Source organism: Maniola jurtina, chromosome 18 (genome assembly GCF_905333055.1).
Source record: "Maniola jurtina chromosome 18, ilManJurt1.1, whole genome shotgun sequence".
NCBI classification, from domain to species: domain Eukaryota; kingdom Metazoa; phylum Arthropoda; class Insecta; order Lepidoptera; family Nymphalidae; genus Maniola; species Maniola jurtina.
The window spans coordinates 12,339,412-12,364,111 of record NC_060046.1 but is presented as its reverse complement, the minus strand read 5'-3'; the positions used below and the strand labels follow the sequence as shown (position 1 = coordinate 12,364,111).

The window sequence follows — 24,700 nt, the reverse complement described above, 5'->3', positions numbered from 1 at the left end:
CTGTGTAAAATATTGCCATTCTAGTGAAATTTCCTCTAAAAATGGGTAAATTTATTGAGGATGTCTTATTTCAGTTTGTTGTCTTTTTCCAAAGTTCTCAATTGCTTTTTTTCAAATACACAATATTCATACAGTAAACGCTAGACCGTTCATCTAATAGTGATAGTTCTGTCGCTATATTTTTAATACTTATTTGAAATTCTATGATTCACACTGTAGAATTCAGAAGAAGATCATAGCTTCGTCCATTCACTCAGTAAAATTGAGGACAACAGTTTTAAGCACATGGCAGCCCCTAGCTTTGATCTTTCAAAATCAATCTATTCTAGTCAAAAGTCAAAATAACAAAACCACAGACAAAACTTGCCATTTGCCAAAAAATTATGACTTGAGGACTTGAGATGTCGCTCTCTTATTTTGTAAATATTTTGGTTTTGTAAAAAGCGAAAATTAAGTAAAGTGTAGCAAAAGAAAAGCATAAAACAATGGATCAGCCGCTTAGTTTGAAGCTAGCGTCTCTATGCCTGATATCTCAGCACAAATTACAGAATATCTTGTCTCAATGTGGCGACAAGGTGGACTTGATCATCGATCCTTCGCTTATTAAGCCTTTGGAAAGGATTTGTGGTGTTACCTGGCTTAGGTATGGTGTTAAAGTTGTACTGAACTTTTCACTGTAGTTTAATAAACTCAAACTACTCCAAGATCACACATTATGGTTTATAACTCGTCACAGGATGTAGGACTAAAATGGGCGGAATCAGTTGTTAACGAACGTTTCTGTACCATATTTGACGAACCTGTAGCATAGTTGAGCGCTTAACAGTCGATCATTGGCTGAAATCCGAAGTTTAGACTTTTCATATCCTCCGTGTTAGTAGAGTACTACAGGTTGGTAGAATTCACACACCTATGAGAATATTATAGAGTTTCCTTATTTCCTTCACCATTAAACCAAGTGATATTAATTAATTGCTTAAAACGCATAACTCACAAAAGTTAAAGCTGCATGCCATAAATCAAACCCTAGATCTCCCAAATAAGAAGCTAACATCTAATGTATTAAGCTATTACAGCTTTGCAGTCACATTTGAGGTTTTAAAAATAATACTGTTTTATTTTCAGGCAACATGGAGTTGATAAAATATACAAAATGGATCCTCAACTTGGCGCAACAGCAAACACAGTCAGGGTTTACTTCATACCAGCATGTATACAGAAATACAAATGTGTTCTGGACCAGATCTCATCAGTCCTCAGCCATACCCCTTCCCTAGCCGATGCTAAATGCTTCAATATCATTATTGTACCCAAAGTAGTAAGCTCATATGACTCTATATTAGAAAATAGGGGTCTATATGATATTGTAAAGTTGTATGCTTTTGCTTGGGAACTAATGCCCCTAGATGACCAACTACTTAGCTTAGAACTACCTTTTTTATATAAGCAATTATTTGTTGAACAAAACCATTCTTTATTGTCAAGTATTTCTATGTCGTTATGGAGTTTATTCCACGTCACTGGTCAACCAAAATGTATATTATCATTAGGAAAGTTATCTGCTAGAGTCTTGGATATACTAGAAGTGTATAAAGAGAGTTATTCAAGAGATTTCCTAAATACTAACTCATCCCAGGATATAGGATCCTTGATTATAATTGATAGGGACCAAGATTATCCTTCAAGTTTACTAACTCCTGCAACATATAGTGGATTACTGAGTGAAATATTTAACATAACCTGTGGTCAACTAGAACTGAATGTGAAAGAAACAAAACTAAAGAAAGGAAAACTCAATTTAGTAACCATGGAAGAAACACCATCAAAAAATACATCTATGATGTTAGATAGTTCTTTAGATAATCTGTATGGAGAGATAAAACATAGACATTTCTCTGAAGTCCTAAGCGTATTGAGTTCCAAAGCAAAACTACTGAAAAACGAGGATATTAAAGCATTAGGAATACAAGAAATGAAACATTATGTTGCAACAAAATTGCAGCAAGTTACTTTATTTAAACAGAATTTAGTCAACCATGTTATGGCAAGTGAAACTATTCTATCAGAAATGAACAATAAGTTTGAAAACGTAACTTTTACTGAAAGTGAAATGTTGAACAATAGAAATAAGAAATCTAACTTTACTTATATAGATGAGAACTTTGGCACGGATATACACATGTACAACAGTTTACGTCTTATGTGTTTATTGAGTCTAACTCAAGGATTATCTTATGAAGAATACAATTCTTTAGTTAATAAGTATTTGCTAGCATTTGGTTACAAGTTTTTATATGTTTTCAACAACTTAGTAACCGCTGGTTTATTAGTGCAACCGTCTAGTCCTAAACTGTCTTTATCGAATTTAGGTAACCTGAGTGAAAGATTGCCCAAATGGCAGAATGAATTTCAAACTACAGCTGGCAAATTGAAACAACTACCTTCAAAATCGGATGATGGGAAGTCACCAAGCTATGTATTCAACGGTGGTTATGTCCCATTGGTTGCAGTTTTATGTAATGCATTGCTTACATCCGAATCTCTATTGGAAGTTTTATCAAAACTATCAGCACTTAATGATTTAAAAGTTGGTGGTGCGGTAATCGGACAATTGAAAGATGGTCTTGAAACTTTAGACGAAAAGTTATCTAATCTAAATATCAATAGCAGTTTGGACTTTGGTTGTAAGAATGCAAAGTCGTTGTTAAAATCAATGAAGAGTGATAATAAAGTGAGTGGGTTTTCTGTAAAGCCGAGGACTATTCTGGTTTTCATGATTGGTGGAGTTACTTATGCTGAGGTAGCTGCGTGTGACGTCATACAAACTGCGACGGGCAGTAAGATTATTATAGCTAGCGACTGTGTTGCGAGTGGTAGTGATTTGATGATTGCTAATACTTGAAAATGTGTGAACAGATTGTATTAAAAACTAAGATTCTCATTATTTATAATAATTTATATCTACTAAGTCAAATTTTATTAAAAATTACTTTTATAACCACACGAATTTCATTCTCCATTTCCATTCTTTGTCTAAATAGATTATACAGGGTTTAGGTTCTTAAAAATCCTGTGAATTTCCATGATTTTCCAGGGATAACAAGTGAGTGGCCTATCTCAAATCAATTTTGTTGTATGGTGTGTGGCTGCACCAGATGGGTGTCATAACACTAAATTATAGCCATCAAGCTCATTTCACATTTATTTTGAATGCATTGAAGATTTTCTACGAAAAATATTTTCGCATCACGCAGTGAAGCAGCAATGTAGAACTGACCAATGTCAAATGAGCTCAGTTGGTGGCTATCATTCAGTGCTAGACACAGTAGTTAGCAAATGACCCTGAAAGTCTAACTATACCCAATTACCCATGCATAAAAACTTTCTCACTATGGTTAATGGGATAAAAACATGTAGAAAAACGACAAAACAACAATAAGAAAATATTTTATTTTTAAATATCACAGTAAAAAATTAGAAATTTACTTAAATCTATGTCAAGTTTAATTTATAATTTCTTCAATAATACATTTTTTTGGAAAAGGAATATATACATAAAGATTAGGGCGCCTCTACTAATTTTCTGTCTCTGAATATACCACGGAAATCTCGTTAGACCACAGAATAAATAAATATGAATACAAGAAATACAGGGTGTAGCTAGAAAGCTAAACCTTAGCGTCATTATTATACTACCTTAACACAATCTTATGCCAATAACCATTTGCCTTATCTCGTAGTTTTAGTATTTTTCAAACCCGCATTGTATAGCGTGCAAGCCTCGGGTCAATCCCCAATTACGCGGCATTGACTTTGAGTGACCTTTTTACGGAACGTTCGTTGACCTCTAGCGTCAGTCACATGTTTTATTTGCAATATATTGTGAACTTTCAACAAATACCAGATTTTCATCTTTTTTCGTAGTTTTTTCTATGGTATCTTATCAGTAATCATCAGTACTATCACGTTTTTGCTAGCGTTCTGTTACACCCTGTATATGATAGGAAACAATGAACTATTTCCTCCAGTACTGAGCGAACTTGTGGAACTGTTCCACCAGCACGGCCATGACGGCTGTGACGGACATATCCAGAAGGTTCTGCAGGTAATGAACGGCTTCCTCGTCTCCCAGGTCCAGCCTGTGAAGGTAACAATCGGTTAGAACATCTTTGTTTTTGTTTTTTTTTTTTTAAAGAATATTAACCATGCTAATCATGACTAATACTCCCCTTTCCCCTCCATTTAAGCGTAAAGCTTGTGCCAGGAGTGGGTACGACAATAGTGCAACGGGTGGGGTTTGCACTGCCGACCTTTCGGAATTCAGTCCGCTCCTCAACCATTGAGCTATCGAGGCTCAAATATATTATGTCCTAGTTGCCTGGAAGAGATCACTAGGTATCGATAAGGCTGCCAAATTGTACCTACCTGCCTATATTTTGTTTTGCTTTGTATGTTTTTTCAATAAAAGTATATTAATTTATTCATTCATTATACCCTGGATTAGCACATAGGCTGCTATTCCAAGTTTCTCTTAGAAAATTCAGTTCAAATAATTTTTAAGTGTACAAACTTATTCATCGTGGGTAACACCGCGGGGCGCAGCTAGTATTTGACTAAGTCTTTACCTTAGTTTGTCCTGCACTTTCTTGACGGCTTTGTCGGGTTCCAGAGCTATGTCGGGCACCGACGCGTCAGTCATCAGCGAGAACAGGTTCAGTACCAGATTGGCGTGTCTGTGGAAAATAAAAAGGTATCTAAATTTCGAAGTTTCTGGTCTAGTCTGGTGGGAGGCTTCGGCCGTGGCTAGTTATCACCATACCGGCAAAACCGTGCCGCCAAGCGAATTACCGTGCCGCCAAGCGAATTACCGTTCCGGTACGATGCCGTGTAGAGACCAAACGAGTATGGGTTTAATAAAACTGCCATACCACTTCCAGGTTAGCCTGCTTCCATCTCGGATTGCATCATTACTTGCCACTGGGTGAGATTGCAGTCAAGGGCTAACTTATATCTGAATTTTTTTTAAAGAATATTAGCCATGCTAATCATGACTAATACGGAGAGTATTAGTTCCCCTCTAACTAAGCGTAAAGCTTGTGCCAGGAGTGGGTACGACAATAGTGCAATTGGTGGGGTTTGAACCGCCAACCTTTCGAAATTCAGTCCGCTCCTCAACCGTTGAGCTATCGAGGCTCTTTTAGTGACCAGTCATCAAGAACGAGGAACTTACCTTCTCAAATGCAGGAATGCTGTGTAGCACAATTTACGGAACTCATGGTAGTGTTCAGAGTGGACTCCACCCATGGCTTCCACCATCTCCTTGCTGAGCTTCATGGGCGGCGGCAGCGGCTTGGGGTCTCGGCCCAGGATATAGCCGAAGTCAATGTGGAACAGAGCACCTGCCTTTGTCAGCAACAGGTTGTCCAAATGGCGGTCTCCAACTCCTGAAACATGCCAAAACATCTTCAAAATCAAAATTATTTATTCGAAGTAGGTACAATTGTACTCCTTTTGATTGTCGAAATCTGAGACCTTCTCTCTCTCTCCTCTTTTAAACACCAGCGCTTGGCTGCAATCATGTTAACCAGTAACAGGTTTTTTTTATTCTGACACAAGTAAGCTTTTGACTGCAATCTCACCTGGTGGTATGTGATGATGCAGTCTAAGATGGAAGCGGGCTAACCTGGAAGGTTTGTAACAGTTTTTATTAAACCTATACCCCTTTGGTTCCCGTTAAGTCACACTCCCATGGGTATCACTGTGACACAATGTGGAAAAAATCCTCTCGAGTCCTAGTGTGACATAAGAGGAATTTTATTATCCAGTTCGTTTCCTGGTGTGTCTGTCAAGACCTGTCAAGTGAATCATAACCTATAGGGTACTTTTCTTTGACCTACAATCATGAAATTTGGCAGATAGGCCATGAATTTGTGGACGTCACAAAAAAATGAAAAAGTGTTGTGCGATGGTACGGAACCCTTCGGTTGCGAGTCCGGCTCGCACTTGACTGTTTTAGGGTTCCGTACCTCAAAAAGAAAAAAGGAACCCTTATAGGATCACTTTGTTGTCTGTCTGCCTTTCTGTACGTCAGTCTGTCTGTCTTGTCTGTCAAGATAACCTATAGAATACTTCCTGTTGACCTAGAATCATGTTTAGTAGGTAGATAGGTCTTATAGCCCGAGAAAAGGAAAATATTCGAAAACAGTGATATTTGTGGTTACATCACAAAAAAATGTGTTCATGAACAAATAGTTAGAATTTCCAATATTCAAAGTAAGGTGTTAACCACAGTCGGAGGTTTTTTGAAAACTTTTTAAATCATTTGTTTCTAATTGAAATACTCACCCAACAAATACGTAATAACGCAGTAACCAGCACAGCTCCGTATATAAGTGTCCATGGTGTCAGGCTTTATGCCATAAGGTGCGCCTTCGCACGGGTTGTACTTCCTAAAGAAGTTCTGTATACTGCCTTCAGTTGCTAAAGCCTCGGCCACTGTTACAGATTCGATGAATTGTAGAAAACCGTGCTTTGAGCTGGTCGCTAGGACTTTGTATGGTGTCAATTTTAGATCTAGGTTTTCCCTGAAAATAAAACGCAATTTGACTATTGAGCTCCCATCGATTAACACCTCTTGGTGAACTAGCCAAAGTTTTGGTCATTTAAAACAGTCAGTTTTAAACCATTTTTGTGACAGGGTCTATTATTAAACTAAACTATGTTAATTGTTACAGTTAAGGGCCGCCGCCCATATGGCGGAGCGCAGCGCAGAGCATGCCCGCGAAGTTTTCTAATCGCGTGACACATTACGCGAATTTCTACCAGAGAATGCGCGAGCACGCGCGGGACTGCGCGCGGATGCGCAAGTATCCGCACGGATGCACAATTGATTTTAGATATTATTTCAATGAGGACAGTGTCTATAATATTTTGATTGTGAAAAATGCTCTGCGTTGCGCTCCGCCATAATATATGCCCCGGCCCTAAGAATACGAAATTTCCTAGATCCTTCCGCATACAACTCGACTAAGAGAACGAGATTTCGACTCTTACGTTAATTATTATCTACAATTATTACAATGATGTGTGGGAAGTTTTTAACTTAAAGGTGGTTGAACCATACTTTTGACATCAGTTGACATATGAAGCTAGATAAGAGAGGCCAGTCCTTACCTCCTCAGCAATTTGTCCATAAGCGTGATCATCTGCAGTATGAGTTGGTCTTGCCTCAGGTCGTCTCCGTGCTTGAAGATGGCTTCGTACTCCATTCCCTCACTCGTCAAGAAGGTCAGTTTGCACGGCATCAGCGCCGACTTGAACAGGCTGGCTTTCTTCGCCACTATACCCTGGAGGTGATTTATCAATCAATTGAAAAAGTATAGGCGGTAGAGATTTAAAAAAAAGAGTATTTTAGGGTTCCGTACCTCAAAAGGAAAAACGGAACCCTTACTTACCTATAGGATCACTTTGTTGTCCGTTTGTCTGTCTGTTATGCCTAGAATCATATAGTCTAGAAGATAGAATCTAACCACTTTATAACACAAGTAAAGGAATAGTCCGAAAACCGTGAATTTGTGGTTATACCTATTTATTTATTTTTATGCATAATATCTTTTGATTTATAGTGCAAAAAAATACACGAGTACGGAACCCTCGGTGCGCGAGTCTGACTCATATCTGGCCGGTTTTTTCAAAGCAATCTGTCTCGCTTTACGGAACAATGTTTCTAAGCAACAGAAAAGGATAGAGATACAGGAAGACGATGACGTCATATACGCACCTTGATGTTAACATTAGGGTCGAGCGGGAAGGGCACGGGCTCGAAGTTGGCGAAGTTGAACTTGAACGCGTCCGGGTCGGCTAGCAATTGCTGCAATCTCTCAGCCTTCTTGTTGCGGTTGCCGCTCTCGCGGGCAACTCGCTTGACTAGAGCCACGAGCTTGTCGATGAACACTTGTTGCCGGGCCAGGAAGCTGCGTGTGCGCACCAATTCTGCTTTGCCTAGTAACAGCAAATAGGGTATTTTACCCCTTTTTGAAAAGTGTCTTTATTTGATAATAAGCTACCAAAAAATTCACTAGAATTTTATTCGATCGATAAGTGAAGTAAAAATGCATTTCTTCAATTTCACTTTAGGTCCACGGGTACCCTATAGGTTTTCTTGACAGACACGACAGATGTACAGACAGACATACAACGATGCCCGCGACTTCGTTCGCGTGGATACAGGTTTTCAAAAATCCCGGGGGAACTCTTATATTTTCCGGGATAAAAAGAAGCCTATGTGTCAATCCGTGGTATAATCTACGTCCATTCTGAATTTCAGCCAAATCCGTTCAATAGTTTTTGCGTGAAAGAGTAACAAACATATAAACACACATTCTTTCACACAAACTTTCGCCCTTATAATATTAGTGTGAAGTGTGATAGTGTGATTATACTGTCAAGAACTCCTCACCTTTAGCGAGCTGGTGTGAGAAGGTCCTCATAACGGCGAGGTACATGGATCTGGCGGCCAGGTCGCGCGCGCCAGTGTCGCTGTCTTCGCACTCGATGAGCAAGTACCAGTACAAGTAGTTGGCGACGACGCTGTTGTGGCAGGCGCGCGCGATCAGGAAGCTGGCCAGGCTTAGTCGCTCTTCAGCTGGCTCCACTGAATCGCTGGGGGAGAGCGGACGTCTGATAAAACTTCGTTAGCGCGATTAAGAATATATGACAAGAGATTGAAGACCCTGTGGCGCCATCTAGTTTGTGTGTTGTGAGTTACTTCATTGCTATAACTCTAGAACCCTTCGTATGATTTGGACAACCTTTCCCTGCCATATAAAGAGTTAATCAATCAATCAATCAGAATGTTGTTGTTGCGTCCACTAATGGACACATGGCCCTACGCCTTCCTCATCCACCCACTTCCCACTACCTTCTGAAGGTCGTCAGTCCAGCGTCTTAAAGGAGTTAACAGTAACACGTTATCTTTAAGTCACTTACCTATACTCATCATTAGCGTCACTGCCAATAACACTTTCAGTGACCGCGGTAGATTCCTCTATCGCGGTGTCCGAGTGGCGACTTGTGGTTGATGACGTCATCTCACTCGCTGTCAACACTGAAAAATACTTTGAATATTATCGTTCTTTTATACATTAACTCATGTATGAAACATGTATTAACTCATGTAGGTAATACAGCGTATATTACGCGACTCACAACTCAAAAAATTACGCCCGTTTAGCTAAAGCCTTAAAATGAAGATGATTGTAGTACATAATATATATCTGAAGTGGAGTTGTAGTACATAATATATACCTGAAGTGGAGTTGTAGTACATAATATATACCTGAAGTGGACAGTAGACTGGCCTGGCTGCCGCGGTGTCCACTTTGCAACAGCTTCCCTTCCGAGTCGGAGTACACTGCCACCTCTTTGCCACATATCCTAGCGTATTCTGGGAAAAATTGTCATTTTTACCACAAGAGCGAGATGATAAAAATTATAATTGGCAACTCAACTTGACCGAAACTTGTATAGTGCTCTTCTCTCATTTTAAAGAAGCTCACAAAAAAATTACATAAATGTTTGTACAGTAATTGGCCAACGACAATAAATTGTACACTAAAATTGTCAAGAAAAATAAAATATTTCTTCTTTCGATGAACTAAGTACCTACATATTTTTATTAAAGAACTTAAAAATTGCGTTTATGTAAAATATCCACACTAATTTTTGCCAATTCGACCGGGTATGGTTTTGTTCAATTTTTAAATATTTGGGAAGAAATGCGCTTTTTTTTAATAATGTCACGTGTATCTAAAACATCTAATTTATACTAGTGTACACTCAGGTGCAGATCTTTAGAGCGTTTTTTGACTTTGCTTAGACTTAAGTCAGAGTTAAAACGAGACAGATCGATGTGAGGGTTGTAACGTTGTCTCGTTTTAACAGTGTCTTACGTCTGAGCAAGTCAAAGTACACTTCATAGATCTGCCTTAAAGGGCCTCGTCTGCAGTTTGAAACTATCAAGTAATTTCTATTAATATCATGTAGGAAATTCTTGACGTATGGAAAAATACTTACTAAAACCTCCTACAGAAAGAGGAAGGAAACTTAGACTTACCATCATGTATTTCCATGTAGTCTTCGTATTTCAAGGCTTGCACCAATTGTAAGAGATACAAAAGTAAATCTTCATCCGGAGCTTGCTTCAGGCGCGATATTGCATACCTGGAAAAATATTATATCGTCATAATCATGATCATAACCATGGGCACCACGCACAACAGACGGAAACGTTTAAGTGTGGAAACCAGCCCAGAGAGAAGAAGAACCATGTGATGGGCCGACCAAATTAAGTCTGCTGTGGGCGTTCCCTCACACCAAGCTGTCAACCAGCAGGGAGAAGTGGCGAATGCTCGTGAGGCGTATAGCATCTGCCCTCAAAAACGTTGCTTCTTGATGACCACGACCGCTCTGCTAAGAGTGTCACGACGAAGAAGAAGAATCATGATCAATCCTTCGCCGACTCCCACTAGGTCCACCTTGTGGAAGCCGGCGAAGGATCAGACAAGACGACATCAGACAAGTCTTCGGGAGCCCCTGGATGGTGAACCCCGTGGCGTCCCTACAAGACCTATTTCCAGTAGTGGACATCTAAATTCAAATTCGAATTCAAAATATTTCTTTTACAAGTATTTTTGAATCGCCAAGAGCATCTACCACTGGTTCGGAATGCCTTGCCTACCGAGAAGAACCAGCAAGAAACTCGGCGGTTGCTCTTTTCAAAGATTTGATATACGATGTTTTGCCATGTATAAAAATAACTGAAGTCCCTCGCATTGCTGGAGCGAGCTGCTCCTCTCTCGCCGCTGCTGTGTATTGCTTGACGATGTACTTTACTTACTTTCTGACGGAAGGATGCGTGAACTTAGGGGTGAGGAGTTCTAACGCGTCTTCCACATCCATGGGCGCCCACTGCTTCATCATGGCCAACGCCTGCCGCACCTCGCCTGTGGAAAGTATCATATATGAAAACCTATATAATTTGCTTACATTTTTTAGCCGACTGCGGCAGAGCCAAAAGGAAGGGTTATGATTTTAGCAGTCGATGTATGTGTTGGCAATACCAAAAAAAACTTAATCTGTAACGTATGACAGTCAGCCTATTATTTTTTACTCTCTTGCATTCGTAAACACGTGCCTTTCGCTTTCCATAATAATTATAGTGTGTGCCTCAAGTCATTTTCGTGGTTTTATTCATACAAAGCACCTAATTTGAACCTATGCCTAACACTCCATCAGTATGTATGTATGTATGTTTGTATCCAGATACTGAGTGTTCCACCGTAGCGCCTAAACTACTGGGCCAATTTTGGATAAGTTTGGAAGTTCCTATAAAGAGCCCTATGTCCAGGAATCATCTATGTGGATGTCTATCAGTTAACGACGACGACGACGATGATGATGATGATGATTGTTAATATTTGAGCGTATGGCACAATTTTGGAATAAAATTTCCATTTAATTTCCATACCTGGTCGATTCCAGTTGACGCACGCAAGGAATTTAGTCAGCGCTCGACGATGGGATGAAAGGTAAAATCTGGAAATTAGAATATACAATATACATTATACATACATGATATAATTTTTGAAAATTTTCCCTCAACTTAAAGAATCTAAATAGTGGATGAAAGTTTATAGAAAGTCTGTAATTTTTCAAGCTGTATCTATAAAAAAATTGGTATTTAGACTTTCAACTAAAAATTCGTCATCCACTGTCACAATGCACGCTAGTTGATATCATAAAAAAAACTCCGCCTCTTACCTAATTTAAACTTGCGCTGTGGGTGATTTTGTGCTCGACACTTGGACGCCTTGTGTAAAGCCTATGTTGGCAGATTATTTTCAGGCATGTTGCGTGTGTGGAAAATGTGGTCATTCGCCGTCACAATCCATACTAATATTATAAATGCGAAAGTGTGTCTGTCTGTCTGTCTGCTACCTTTTCACGGCCCAACAGTTTCACCGATTCTGACGGAATTTGGTACAGGGTCAGCTTATATCCCGGGGACGGGCATAAGCTACTTTTTATTCCGCAAAATTAAAGAGTTCCCACGGTATTCCTAAAAGCCCATCCGCTTAACCGATTTGTATGAAATTTGGTATCGAGGTAGCTTACGTATCGAGGTAGCTTACGTCCCTGTAATTGACATAGGCAACTTTTTATCCCGGAAAGTCAAACAGTTCCCACGGCATCTTTAAAAACCTAAATCCGCGCGGACGAAGTCGCGGGCATCCTCTAGTGCATGCTAAATATAATGCATACATTTGAGATCTCTCTTTCCATTTTAGCTAGGTATCAACAGTCGTGTCAAATGACATGGCAATTGACACATAGAGCTAAAACGAATACAGTGGACCCCCGGTAATCCGACAAACGTTTTGCAGGACATTGTCGAATTATCGAATTTGTCGCATTATAGAGTACTGCCTTAAACCCCCTAAGTCCGGATTTTTACAAAAGAGTACCTTGTAATCCGACAAACTATAGATCCAATGATAAGATTCTATATGTTATACATACTCTGAAGTACAAATCATACTTCACTATGTATGTCAAATTTAGTAAATTCAATAATAATATAGACATGTCGGATTACAGGGGGTGCCGGATTAGACAGGGGCCGGATAACCGGGGGTACACTGTAGAGCGAATGAAATCTCAAAATATAGGCACTATACTCCTGGCGTTTTGAAAACTTAAACCGGCTCATTGGGTATTTTGGGTAGTGGTGAGTGTGAATGTTACCGGTATTTCCAGATGAGGTCCTGGTCGTCAGCGCATATCGCGTGCAAAGCCGCGGGCGCGGATAGTAGCGCGGTGAGTTGGTCGCGCTCGGCCGCGGACGGCTTAGCATCACGGCCGGGGACTGCGCAGCGTAAGGAGCGAGCTAGACGGTGCTGCTTGCTCTCTACCAGGTTTTCCTGACGACAAATAACACCATTCTTTGTCATCACAAAACTAGCAAAATTTTCGCAGCAGTCTAAAGACAACAAGTATGGTTGGTATGCTTTTTAAAAATTCGTTATTATAATCAATATCCATACTAATATTATAAATGCGAAAGTGTGTCTGTCTGTCTGACTGACTGATTGCAAGCTTTTCACTGCCCAACAGTAACCGATTTTGATGAAAGGTACAGAGTTAGCTCACACCCAGGGAAAGGATATAGGCTACTTTTATCCCGGAAAATCAAAAAATTCCTATGGGATCCTTAAAGGCCCATCCGTTTAACCGATTCATATGAAAAATGATGCAGAGGTAGCTTGCATCCTTAAAATTGACATATATGCAACCTTTATCCCAGAAAATCAAAGAGTTCCCATGGGATTTAAATAACATTTAATCCACGCGGGCGAAGTCGCGGGCATCACCTAGGTATAATTAATTCTCTCAATGGATGTCAAAATACCTGTAATATTTCGTAGTCTGGAACGGTGACGATTTCTGCCTGAGATCTGAACTGATACATTTCATCGCCGTCTTGCTCGTAATATACAACCGCATGCTGAAAAAAAATAGGTACCTATACAACATTTTTTATGTTGAAAAAGGTGAAAATATGTACTATCAAACTAGATTATAGGGAAGTTCTGAGTTACTTAGCGGGCGATGGAGTTATGTTTCGAGTTTCACGTGATCAAATCTTCCTTTCCTTCACCTTTCTACCATCGTACTGCCAGGCATCGTCAAAGTCTGCATCGGTACGTAGTCGAAATTTCGCGAACACGTACGAAGCGATTTGCTTCCTCGTTTCTAATCGCTAGGATATGGAACGCATCCGGCATCAGTTTTCCCTCCCACTTTTAATATGGGTACCTTCAAGTCAAGAGTGAATAGGCAACTTCTAGCAAGCGCGCTCCATCTTAGCCTGCATCATCACTTGCTAGCATGTCTGATTACAGTCAAGCGCTAGTCTATATAATTAAAAAAAAACATAGGAGGACCAGAGTAACCGACATAGGGTTGCGAAGCTACAAGTGTAAATTAAAAATTTATAACACCCCCGACAAGTGAAGGTTACAGTAACTAGAAAAGAGCTGATAACTTTCAAACGGCCGAACCGATTTTCTTGGATTATAGCTAAGAACACTCTCGATCAAGTCACCTTTCAAACAAAAAAAACTAAATTAAAATCGGTTCATTAGTTTAGGCGCTATGGTGCCACAGACAGATACACAGATACACAGACACACAGATACACACGTCAAACTTATAACACCCCTCTTTTTGGGTCGGGGGTTAAAAATGGCAATGGGCGGAACACAAAATGATAAATGTAAGTGCGTGATGACAACTCACGTCAATGCCGTCTATTTGAACAGTGGGGAATTCGATCATCAGATACATGTAGTTGGAACTCCTCTTCTCCTTCTCGTTGATCATTTCGATCTCCCTGAAAGTCAGCCTGTCGAGCCAGTCTACCTGGAAATAGACAGTCTCGGATTATTTTTTCTTGGAAACTTCAATTAAATATAAGTAATCCATACTAATATTATCAATGCGAATGTGTATCTGTCTGTCTGTCTACTACGTTTTCACGGCCCAACCGCTGAACCGATTTTGATGTTTAGTACAGACATGGGCTACATCCCGGCTACTTTTTATTCCGGAAAATCAAAGAGTTTCTGCGGGATTTTAAAAACCGAAATCCACGCGGGCGAAGCCGCGGGCATCCTCTAGTAAGTAATAAACCTAATGGAGCAAAAAGTCCTCTTTATTTTGCAGTCTAGCTAACAATTTAGTTAGAGAATTTGTTAATTGTAGTATTGTAATGTTTATAATCAGAAGTGGGATCACTCACTTTCGGTATGTGTCCGTTCCTGTGCTTCTTGGCAAGCTTGGCCAGCCTCTGCATCTGCTCTTTGCCGGTATCAGGCGCCTTGCCCGGCGTCTTCTCGCTGCCCTCCACGCCGGGCCACACGCGGAGGTCGAACATGCCCTTTTTCAGAACACGAAATTTACTCGCGATGTGGGCGAACCATTTTTTGTAAAATGGGGTAACAGGGGTTTTTGAGGATGAGTTCCCCATGTTACAGCCATTTATTTACTATTTAATGTGGAGCTTGAATTAGCAGATAAATTAATAGCACTTCACCACACCACGCACCATAGTTCACGAGTTATGAAACTTGTAAAAAAAAGTCCAGGCTTCACCTACACAGGCGTCAAAAGCTACCTACATTTGACGCTAGGTAGGCTAGGAAATGACTAGGTATCTTTGATTTCACGATTAGAAAGAATATATACGATGTACCTACGAAGTAGGAACTTCCTAATTCCATGATTTCACGTCACTCCTAACCTAATATTTGACTCTTTGGCGATTCAGGAACAAACCGAGACAATCCTCTGACTTCATTAGAAAATCGTATCTTGTCGTGGTAGTATGGAAGTATCACTATCCAGGCATAGTTAACTTCACACGCATTTCGTAACACGCATGATACAAAAATAAAAGATTCCACTGTTTACTACTTTAGAGGTCCCACTGTTCTGTGGAAATGATAAAAGAGCACTGACTCAGTGTCTCAGAATATAGTTACCCCACTTTAATATCATACGCTATGGTTAAATCATCTGGTAAACAAACTATATTATCTCAAGCAATAATTATGTTAATATGTAGCATTCATTAATGATTAATTAATTTTTGACGAACTCTCTGAACTTCGCGATTAAGGCAGTTGTCCCACCGACTAAAGCGACTATCCTATACTTAGACTATACTTCTTCCTTAACTGACTTAAAAGGTAAAGGTAAGGTAGCTTCTCGCTAAAATGCGGAACAGGGCCCTGAAAATGAAATCATAAAACGGGTGAAAAACTCTCACCACGAATTTGTGGCAGCGACAAGAGATATTAAAGTAAACAACTCGCTCAGCGACGCTCTCTTGGCGGTCAAAACACTCACGCAGTTTGCGCAGTAATTAAATGTATGTCTTGGTGATCGGTGCGAGTAATGCGCATCAAAACTGGCACACTCGCTCATCGCCCAGCGACAAAACTATCCCAACTAAACACGTTCTTGTTGCTCGCCAACTTTTTTTTGTAGGATAGGCTTGCGCTTGACGATTATCATGCTTTTAGGAAAGCGATGAGATCTAGGTAAGTTGGAGTGCGCTTGGCTAGAAGATGCCTACACACGCTTCGAAGGTATGGCAGGAAGTTCCAAACCTTAGTGGTTCGCATCAGGAATGTTCAGAAAAACGTATCCGTTTTTCTGAACATTCCTGAGTAAGATGCAAGTTGCATTTCAAAGTTCAGACTTCAATTTCAGTTCACGACTTCAATTTCAGAATTCAAATAGATTGAATGTCGACCACATAAGAATTTCGTGCTATTCTGTGAACAAGAAACAAGATTGTGGAGTTTCTCATTTCTAGTTTTTAGCTTAATTTATTTCTCGCTAATCTCCGGCGATCGAACAAGTGCCTTAGTGCGACTACTAATTAATAATCACTACACCTACTTAGCACGAGGAAACAGGTTCTATTCCGCGTAGGTCAAAAGAGAGATGGAATAAAATTATACCATTCGCAATGAAAATGAGAACATTAAAGTGATGCAAATGTGGACCCGCCTTAAACTACATCACTATCTACATTATAAATGCGAAAGTGTGTTTGTTTGTCCTTCAATCACGCCGCAACAGAGCAACGGATCGACTTGATTTTTACCCGACTGCGGCAAAACTAAAAGGAAGGGTTATGATTTTAGCAGTCTATGTATGTATCAGGGGGCACGGCAGTGCCCCCGCCAAGACGAGCCAAATGGCGGCCGGGGCGCTACGTACCTTTTTCTCGAAGTGTTTCGCCGTATTTTCGACCCGCCATAACTTCGGTCTGGATAACGTTAGAAAGCTGAAATTTTCAATATAAGGTGTCCTCAGCAAATTTACCAAATATACCAAGTATCACATATCTAGCTTTTATGGTTACAGATTTATTGATACCTAAAATACGCCGATTTCGTCCCTCACTGATGATCATCAAAACCTCTACTCAAAACCTCTAAGGTACTTCCCGAAGTCCTAGAAGGCTGAAATTTGGTATGTAGACTAGAAATTGACAACAAACTACAGGAAAATTAAGAAATTGGAAATGCCCCCCCTCTACGCCTCTTATGGGTGAAGCAAATCTGTAAATTCTGTCGCTAGAATGCTGATATTTTCAGGATAAGATGTCCTTGGCAGATTTATTAAACGCATTGAGTATCAATTGTCTAGCTTTTATAGTTTCAGATTTATTGACAGTCAAAACTTCTAGTCTGTAATTCTAGGGTACTTCCCGAAGTCCTAGAAGACTGAAATTTGGTGTGTACACTAGAAATTGCATACAAACTACAGGAAAATTAAGAAATTCAAAATTTTCCCCCTCCACTCCCACGTATGGGGGAAGCAAATTATTTGTAAAGTCTATCGCTAGAATGCTGATATTTTCAGGATAATATGTCCTTGACAGACTTATCAAACGTACCAAGTATCAATTCTCTACCTGTTATGGTTTCAGATTTATTGCCATTCAAAACCCCTCTAGTCAAAAGTTCTAAAGTACTTCCCTAAGTCCTAGAAGACTGAAATTTGGTATGTAGGCTAGGGATTTCATTCAAACAACAGGAAAATAAACTTTTCCCAGTCTGTACATTTAAAAAATGTGTTTCCTGAAGTCCTAAAAGACTGAAATTTGATATATCTGCTTTAAAATTGAGTTGCAAGATTCCACCCAAACAAACATAGTTACATACATTGCAAGTGGAATAAAAGCTTTTAAAAAAAGAGGTAACGATAGAGAGCGGGCCATAAAAATGATGTAGGTACCTACAAAAAATAGATCCAAAAAAAAAATCTAGGGCACCTGCCAAAAAGAAATGAAATCCCACCAAAAACATTTCATGTAAAATGTTGCCAAGACTCACAAGTTCATAATGCTTTCACTGTTAAAAAGTTATGAGATCTCTAGTAGAGCCAAGCCCCTAGCTGAGCTTAGAATTGCGCTGCCCATGGGACCTATCCCAAGTCCAAAGTATATAGCTCTTAAATGCTCTTGAGTATATCACATTTATAACAATAAAGAACAAATAACTCTACTTACAAGCTCTGATTTTACAAACCCTAAATCTTGGTTAAAAAAGTACGGCTTGGCCGTTTAATGTTCGTGAAACTATTACATGTCATAACATATTATAATATTAAGGTCATAAGGAATAGTTTGTTCGACAATTACTAATTTATATTATTCTTCATGATTGTCGCACAAGCTATTCCGGGCTTAAATGTCATAGCAGATAAAAGTACCACGAACATTAAACGGCCAAGCCGTCCTTTTTTAACCAAGATTTAGGGTTTGTAAAATCAGAGCTTGTAAGTAGAGTTATTTGTTCTTTATTGTTATAAATGTGATATACTCAAGAGCATTTAAGAGCTATATACTTTGGACTTGGGATAGGTCCCATGGGCAGCGCAATTCTAAGCTCAGCTAGGGGCTTGGCTCTACTAGAGATCTCATAACTTTTTAACAGTGAAAGCATTATGAACTTGTGAGTCTTGGCAACATTTTACATGAAATGTTTTTGGTGGGATATGTATGTATGTTTGTATCCAAATTCTGTGTGTTTCACCGTAGCACCTAAACTACTGGGCCGATTTTGATAAATGAGGTGTCAATCGATTCGTCGTAAAGGTCCGGGTGACATAGGCTACATTTTATACGAAAAAAATTGACCTAACTGATATTACATGAAAAAAGTGAGGGGTCTCCAAATTTTTTTTTTTGCTATTGTATCGAGTGGGGTGTCAAATGAAAGAGGAGAAAATTCTGAGTTCATAAATATAAATTTACTACAACATTAAAGCATACCAAGCGACAGAAAAACAATTTTATACTATAATATTTCAGCGTTTATTAAGACGATCGCAGTTGGGTTTTAGTTTTCAACTTAATCTTGTTGCATGGATTGAGTCTGAATAGAGTGGCATAGGCTACTTTTTGTCTCGGAAAATCAAAGATACATATTCCACAGGTTTTTAAAAACCTAAATCCAGTTTTTTTAATATAAAGTCGCGGGCATCACCCACTCCTTGTATAAAACAGTTCCGTGACTGACTGACTGACAACGCACAACCTAAATCGATGCACCTAGAGAAATATTCCTTGAGTAACCCTAGGAGTGCACTAATAAATGATTTTAAGAAATCCAATGGAATTTTTAAAACAAATCCACGCACACGAAGTACTCAGAAAAAACTATTTTTTATATCATGTCTTAAAAACATAGGTAAATCAAAGAGACGCAGTCGCGAGATAAAGCTAATATTATCATAAGCTTATGCAATATGCGCCACCTTGTCATTGGCATAGGCAATAAAAAATGATTGTTTTTTATATTCTTAAGCCAGGGCTACACCTGCGCATCATGAACGCAGGGTGCGGGACGCGATGTGGGAGCGTCCACGACGAGAATTTATACGTGCACACTTACGCGACTTCGCATTGCGAATCGCTAATCACTAGATTGCTGTTGCTGTTGCTGATCACTAGACGCGGGAAGACTCGTAGCTTTAGTTTTAGGTTTACGTAATTAATTATCACCACCATATCATCTTACAAATCTTACAATTCTGACTATCAAAAGGTGTACAACAGTACCTATTTTGGATAAATGATTTTAACATTTTTTTTGACTCTGCAGATACGGTCGAATTGCATTGTAATTGCGTAGATGTGCAATTAAATATCACTAGATGATGCCCGCGACTTCTTCCGCGTAGATTTAAGTTTTTTTTAAATCCCGTGAGAACTATTCCGGGATAAGAAGTTGAATATTTCAATTTTGGTACCTCTGTACCAAATTTCGTATAAATCAGTTAAACAGACGGGTCTTTAAGAATCCCGTGGGAATTCTTTAATTTTCCGGGATGTAAAGTAGCCTATATCCGTCCCTGGGATGTAAGCTAACTCTGAACCAAATTATATCAAAATCGGTAAAGGGTTATTGGGCCGTGAAAAGCTAGCAGACAGACAGTCGCATTTATAATATTAGTATGGAGGTTTGGATGAGTATGGATGGGAGGCTGACGTTCCCGCATCGTAGTCGCTTTGGTTGCGCAGGTTTGGATGATGCTTAACTGTCCCGCTATGGGCATAGGTATTATTTTTATCGGTAAAGAATTTATCTATATTGAATTATAAACATATGCAAATAGTATGTTAATAAGGTGATTTCGACTATGAAATTATAAATGTCTAGAGATTATGAGCAGATTTCTAAGCTAGCCCATATTATGCATAGATACTGCAGTACCTATTATGATTTTATCTGTCTATATTTGAGTTCATCTAGTGTTTTTATTTACTTTTCTCTAAACCTTTATTTTTGTTATCTATCAAAAATTAAGTTATTTTCGAAAGCAAACATTTTTTACTTATCACTAGGTAATAAGAACATTTTTACCTTTTTTTAATTAGATATAAAGAGCATTTCGATGTTATTTTACTTAACTACTTAATTATCATTTTTATTAGATGTACAATTTGCAAACAGATAATAATAATGATAAGAGTGCTTGTTATTAATTCCCAGTAGAGAAATTTTATAAATTTATAATCTCTAAAATTCTAAGTCTCTGATCTGGTGTGGCAGAAGGCTACGGCCGTGCCACCAAGCGATTTAGCGTTATGGTACGATGCCATGTAGAAATCGATAAAATACTGCCATATCCCTTCCAAGTTAGTTCACTACCGTGTTAGACTGCATCATCACTTATCACCAGGTGAGATCGCCGTCAAGGGCTAACTTGCAATGGAATTTAAAAAACTGATTTTTGGTACCTGTCTCAACATGCCATGTTTACCAAACAGTGATATGGTGGTGCCCCCCACCACCATCAGCTTGCCAGGGCCTGCACAGTCATAGATGGTCATAGCTAGGATGGCATTCCGGGGCAGGTCGCTATAGTACACTGGTAAGGTCACCCATTCATTCCAGCTGGAAAGAAGGATAAATTAGAATAATTACACTGGTATATTTCACACATTTACACTACCACTTGTACTCCCACTTTTATAACTCATATTGACAAAACCTATCTGGGCAAAAAAGCACACAGACTAAACTGCCATTCAAAAATAAAGTTTCTGCGCAGGTACATTGGAGTAAATTATAAATGTGGTATGTACTGCAGAGAATCATTTGAAATGCAGCACATGGACCGGCTCTCGGGCAAGGGTGTTTTGTTTTTGTTTGTTTTAGTTTTTAGTTGATAGTAAAATTATTACATTCACTTTTTAGTTTATTTTGTGTTTTTCTCCCACTTTTAAAGATGACTTGTTTATTGACAATCCTATATTCTAATTATCATTAGAATAGATTAGCCATCATTCTGCCTTAAGAGGACTAGATTGGCTAGCATATAGTATGACAAGCTTATGCCCGCGACTTTGTCCACGTGGATTAAGGTGTTTTTAAAATCTTGTGCGAACCTCTTTATGTTCTGGGACAAAAAGTATCCTTTGTCACTTTCCATGTCTTAACTATACCCATGCAAAAAATATGTTGATCTATTGATAGTTATTGATTATTATACTTACTTCCATCGATTAGTAAAGGACTTATAAGATGTAGTAACAGGCAGCGCCAAGGGTACACCATCACACAACACCTGGCATGTCACATACAAGTCGGAGCACCCTTCCTGGTAGAGCCCAGAAAATTTGAGCATTGGGTCTGATAGTAACTTGTCATACTCTGGCTTTGATCGCTTGCCTTCTAGGGTACCACTGAGAAAAAAAAAGTTATTTTACTATGTTATGACACCATGATAGCCTTCCTTATGATATTTTAGTCTAGATTAATTATAGCTTAGATTATATTGTAGCTTAGTTTATGGTTAAGACTTCCGCCTCCTATTTTTGCGGTCAAGGGTTTGATCCTGGTCAATCTGAGGGATTCAACTATTTTTTAAAGAAAATTGTATCATTTAATTCTAAGCTAGTTTATCTTACAATACAAGAAAAGGATGAAATCCTTAGCCTCATTTGTAACTGTTCAAATGCCAGATTAATTTATTATTAGAATCTTTTGATTTTTACTATGAAGACAAAATTTGCAAAACTAAATTAATCAATGAATGAACTAAGCTATATTTCAAGTTTAAAAATGAACTGAGCTTGCAAACAGCTGATTGCTTTATACAATTACAATGTCACAAAAGTGGTTGCACCAAAAAATTGAAAAGCATGCCAGCAAGTTTAACTACTAGATTTAGTCAATTTCCATTGTGTGAAAATTCTGCAGTATTAATAAACTACAATACTCACACTTTTATTTCTACTTTGTGATCCAAAGATGAACTGTACACATAGTAGAATTTATCATCGATTTCGTTCATTTTACTGACTTACACTAGTAACTAATGAATGAGACTACACAGCACTTTTATATTCTGCATGTAATTTGTGAAAATGTAGGCATTATTTGCTAGAACCTTAAACAGCTTTTCTTTTTTATCAAAACTTATTTTCAAAGCCCAAAGGGAAGGAAATATTTGACATTGACATTTCATGTTTGCTGACGTTGACAGACATATGTAGTGTTGCTACCCTCCAAGGTAAAATTCTACTAAAAGCTGCTAAAAAAAATATTCTTATAACATAAAAATGCACAATTATTTATTCAACATAATAATATTATTGCTTATGTAGCTGGTCTGACTCCAAATGAAACTTATGCAAAAATAGTTGTATTGGTTTTCTTGACAATACGGGCGCACAAATATATCATTCAGTTAATGTTTAGAGGAATGTGCAGCGCCCAGACAAGTCGCCAAGACTTCAGGGCGCTAAGAATTCAATGTAAATAGTTTTAGAATATTGTAAATACAATAAATACAATAAATACAATGAAAATAATAATTAAATATGTTTAAAATAGTAGAAATACATATTATATAAGAACCCCGAAGCTGTCAATTTTTTTTTTCTTTAAATCTGGCTTTACTCTGATTAGCCAATGTCAAGTTTGTGATATTTTCAAGTTATTGAATTTATACAAGTATGGACTCCGTCTGCGCCGGCGCCCGCCGACATACGCGCGGCGCCCCTTTAGAGCGCTTCCCAGTCAGTTTCACCACCAAAAAACACCAATTAACACAAAAACCAGCCACTCTTAACAAAAAAAAAAACACTCCAAACAAGCACAGCACGCGCGCCAGCAAACGCCATCGCAGACGAAGTCCCCCTGTCAATTTGACATTTACAATTTGTAAGTTTTTGTAGTCTATGGTTTTCAATTTCATTGTCACTGTCAGTGCTGTCAATCTATGCTGTCAAGCCTGTGGCCTGTCGTTGTCAATTGTCAACATTAAAAGTTAAAAGTGAAAACAAATACAAATTGCAATACTGATGAAACAATTTGAACAAATTGAATTTTAAATTTCAGAAAAAATTGTCTCGTCTGAAATTTTACCACTGTACACATTTATTAGCGTTTTCAATAAGGTTACATAAAGTAAGTATTCTCTAACTTATTTAAATTTTCATCCATAATTTTAGGCTATAAATGATTTTCTACTGTACGTCTTAATAGTAATTTTATCTGAAAACTTTATTGATACGACACGTTTGCAAATGACTCTAGTTTCACCTATAATAGTGAAGTACAAAGCCTAGTATGTCACTATTTTACTTAGATTACTGAAGCAAAAATAATGGCATAACTTTTGGGCTTCTAATAACAGGCCACACTTGGAACCCTCTGAGGTGTTTCAAAGTGACAAACATTATCAGAAAAAATCACTAGGTACCCATATTATAAATTGCGAAATGGGTTTGTTTGTTGGTTTGTCCTTCACCCACGTCGCAACGGAGCAATGAATCCGGAAGCAGAGCAGAGATTGTATTAATCCAAGGTATAATCTATCTCTATTCCAAATTTCAGCAAAATCCGTCCAGTACTTTTTGTGTGAAAGAGTAACAATCATCCATACATACATCCATCTATTAGTAGGACTATATAAAAACTGTGTAACTAATTATTACCTATGCTTTCTTTCAGCATGACAAAACTTTTAGAATGGATCTCAGTAACCTCAGCCGTTTTCGCAGTATGGTATTCCCTTGTAGGAGGTTACGTTAAACACAAATTGATTGAAGAAAACATGACTCTTATACTAGTATCCCCTATAGTATTTGTCATACTATTTGGTCTATATGCTGTGACCATGGTCTTATATAGAGTATTTACCTTCAACAATTGTGAGGATGCAGCAAAGGAGCTGCAGGCAGAGATTATAGCGGCAAGGAAAGACTTGCACGAAAAAGGATTGAGGTGGTAGGCATTCCAACTAATGTGATCCAAGAGGCAGTAGAAGCTTTTAGGATCTGCCTGATACAAGTTTGTCCATTACATTGATGGTCCATAATAATTATAGACTAGGCAATGTTTTGGTACCTCCCACATAAGTTGTTGTAAGCCATAATTATCTGACATTTTTAAAATAATGTTTATTTTTATTTAATTTATGCTTTCAGAATTAAAAAAAATGCTTTAATTAATATTTTGTTTTTATAGTGCTGAGAGACATTTTATAATGTATTTTTTAAAGGGATTCTGTTTAAAACATAGTTTCGATATTTTAAAACACTGAC

The 24,700-nt window shown here is 38.4% G+C and overlaps 3 protein-coding genes across 3 annotated transcripts; 2 read left to right on the top strand and 1 right to left on the bottom strand.

The window, feature by feature from the left end:
* Positions 1-358: 358 nt before the first annotated feature.
* LOC123874290 (vacuolar protein sorting-associated protein 33B) lies at positions 359-2,996 on the top strand. Its single transcript, XM_045919538.1, has 2 exons — positions 359-643; positions 1,126-2,996. The coding sequence occupies exons 1-2, from the start codon at positions 486-488 to the stop codon at positions 2,900-2,902; spliced, it is 1,935 nt and encodes a 644-aa protein (XP_045775494.1). The 5' UTR covers positions 359-485; the 3' UTR covers positions 2,903-2,996.
* A 457-nt stretch (positions 2,997-3,453) lies between these two features.
* LOC123874285 (phosphatidylinositol 3-kinase catalytic subunit type 3) lies at positions 3,454-22,604 on the bottom strand. The gene is made up of 19 exons (XM_045919531.1): positions 22,373-22,604; positions 21,644-21,832; positions 20,885-21,041; positions 14,861-14,998; positions 14,359-14,481; positions 13,469-13,564; positions 12,805-12,980; positions 11,528-11,595; positions 10,898-11,003; positions 10,115-10,221; positions 9,338-9,445; positions 8,989-9,106; positions 8,459-8,661; positions 7,781-8,001; positions 7,174-7,346; positions 6,346-6,584; positions 5,231-5,444; positions 4,626-4,733; positions 3,454-4,139 (listed from the first exon to the last, which is right to left on the bottom strand). Exons 1-19 carry the CDS (start codon positions 22,441-22,443, stop codon positions 4,016-4,018), a joined length of 2,739 nt encoding a protein of 912 aa, XP_045775487.1. The 5' UTR covers positions 22,444-22,604; the 3' UTR covers positions 3,454-4,015.
* Positions 22,605-23,392: 788 nt separating this feature from the next.
* Positions 23,393-24,546, top strand: LOC123874307 (dolichol-phosphate mannosyltransferase subunit 3). Its single transcript, XM_045919566.1, has 2 exons — positions 23,393-23,561; positions 24,108-24,546. Exon 2 carries the CDS (start codon positions 24,109-24,111, stop codon positions 24,385-24,387), a length of 279 nt encoding a protein of 92 aa, XP_045775522.1. The 5' UTR covers positions 23,393-23,561; position 24,108; the 3' UTR covers positions 24,388-24,546.
* Positions 24,547-24,700: the final 154 nt, after the last annotated feature.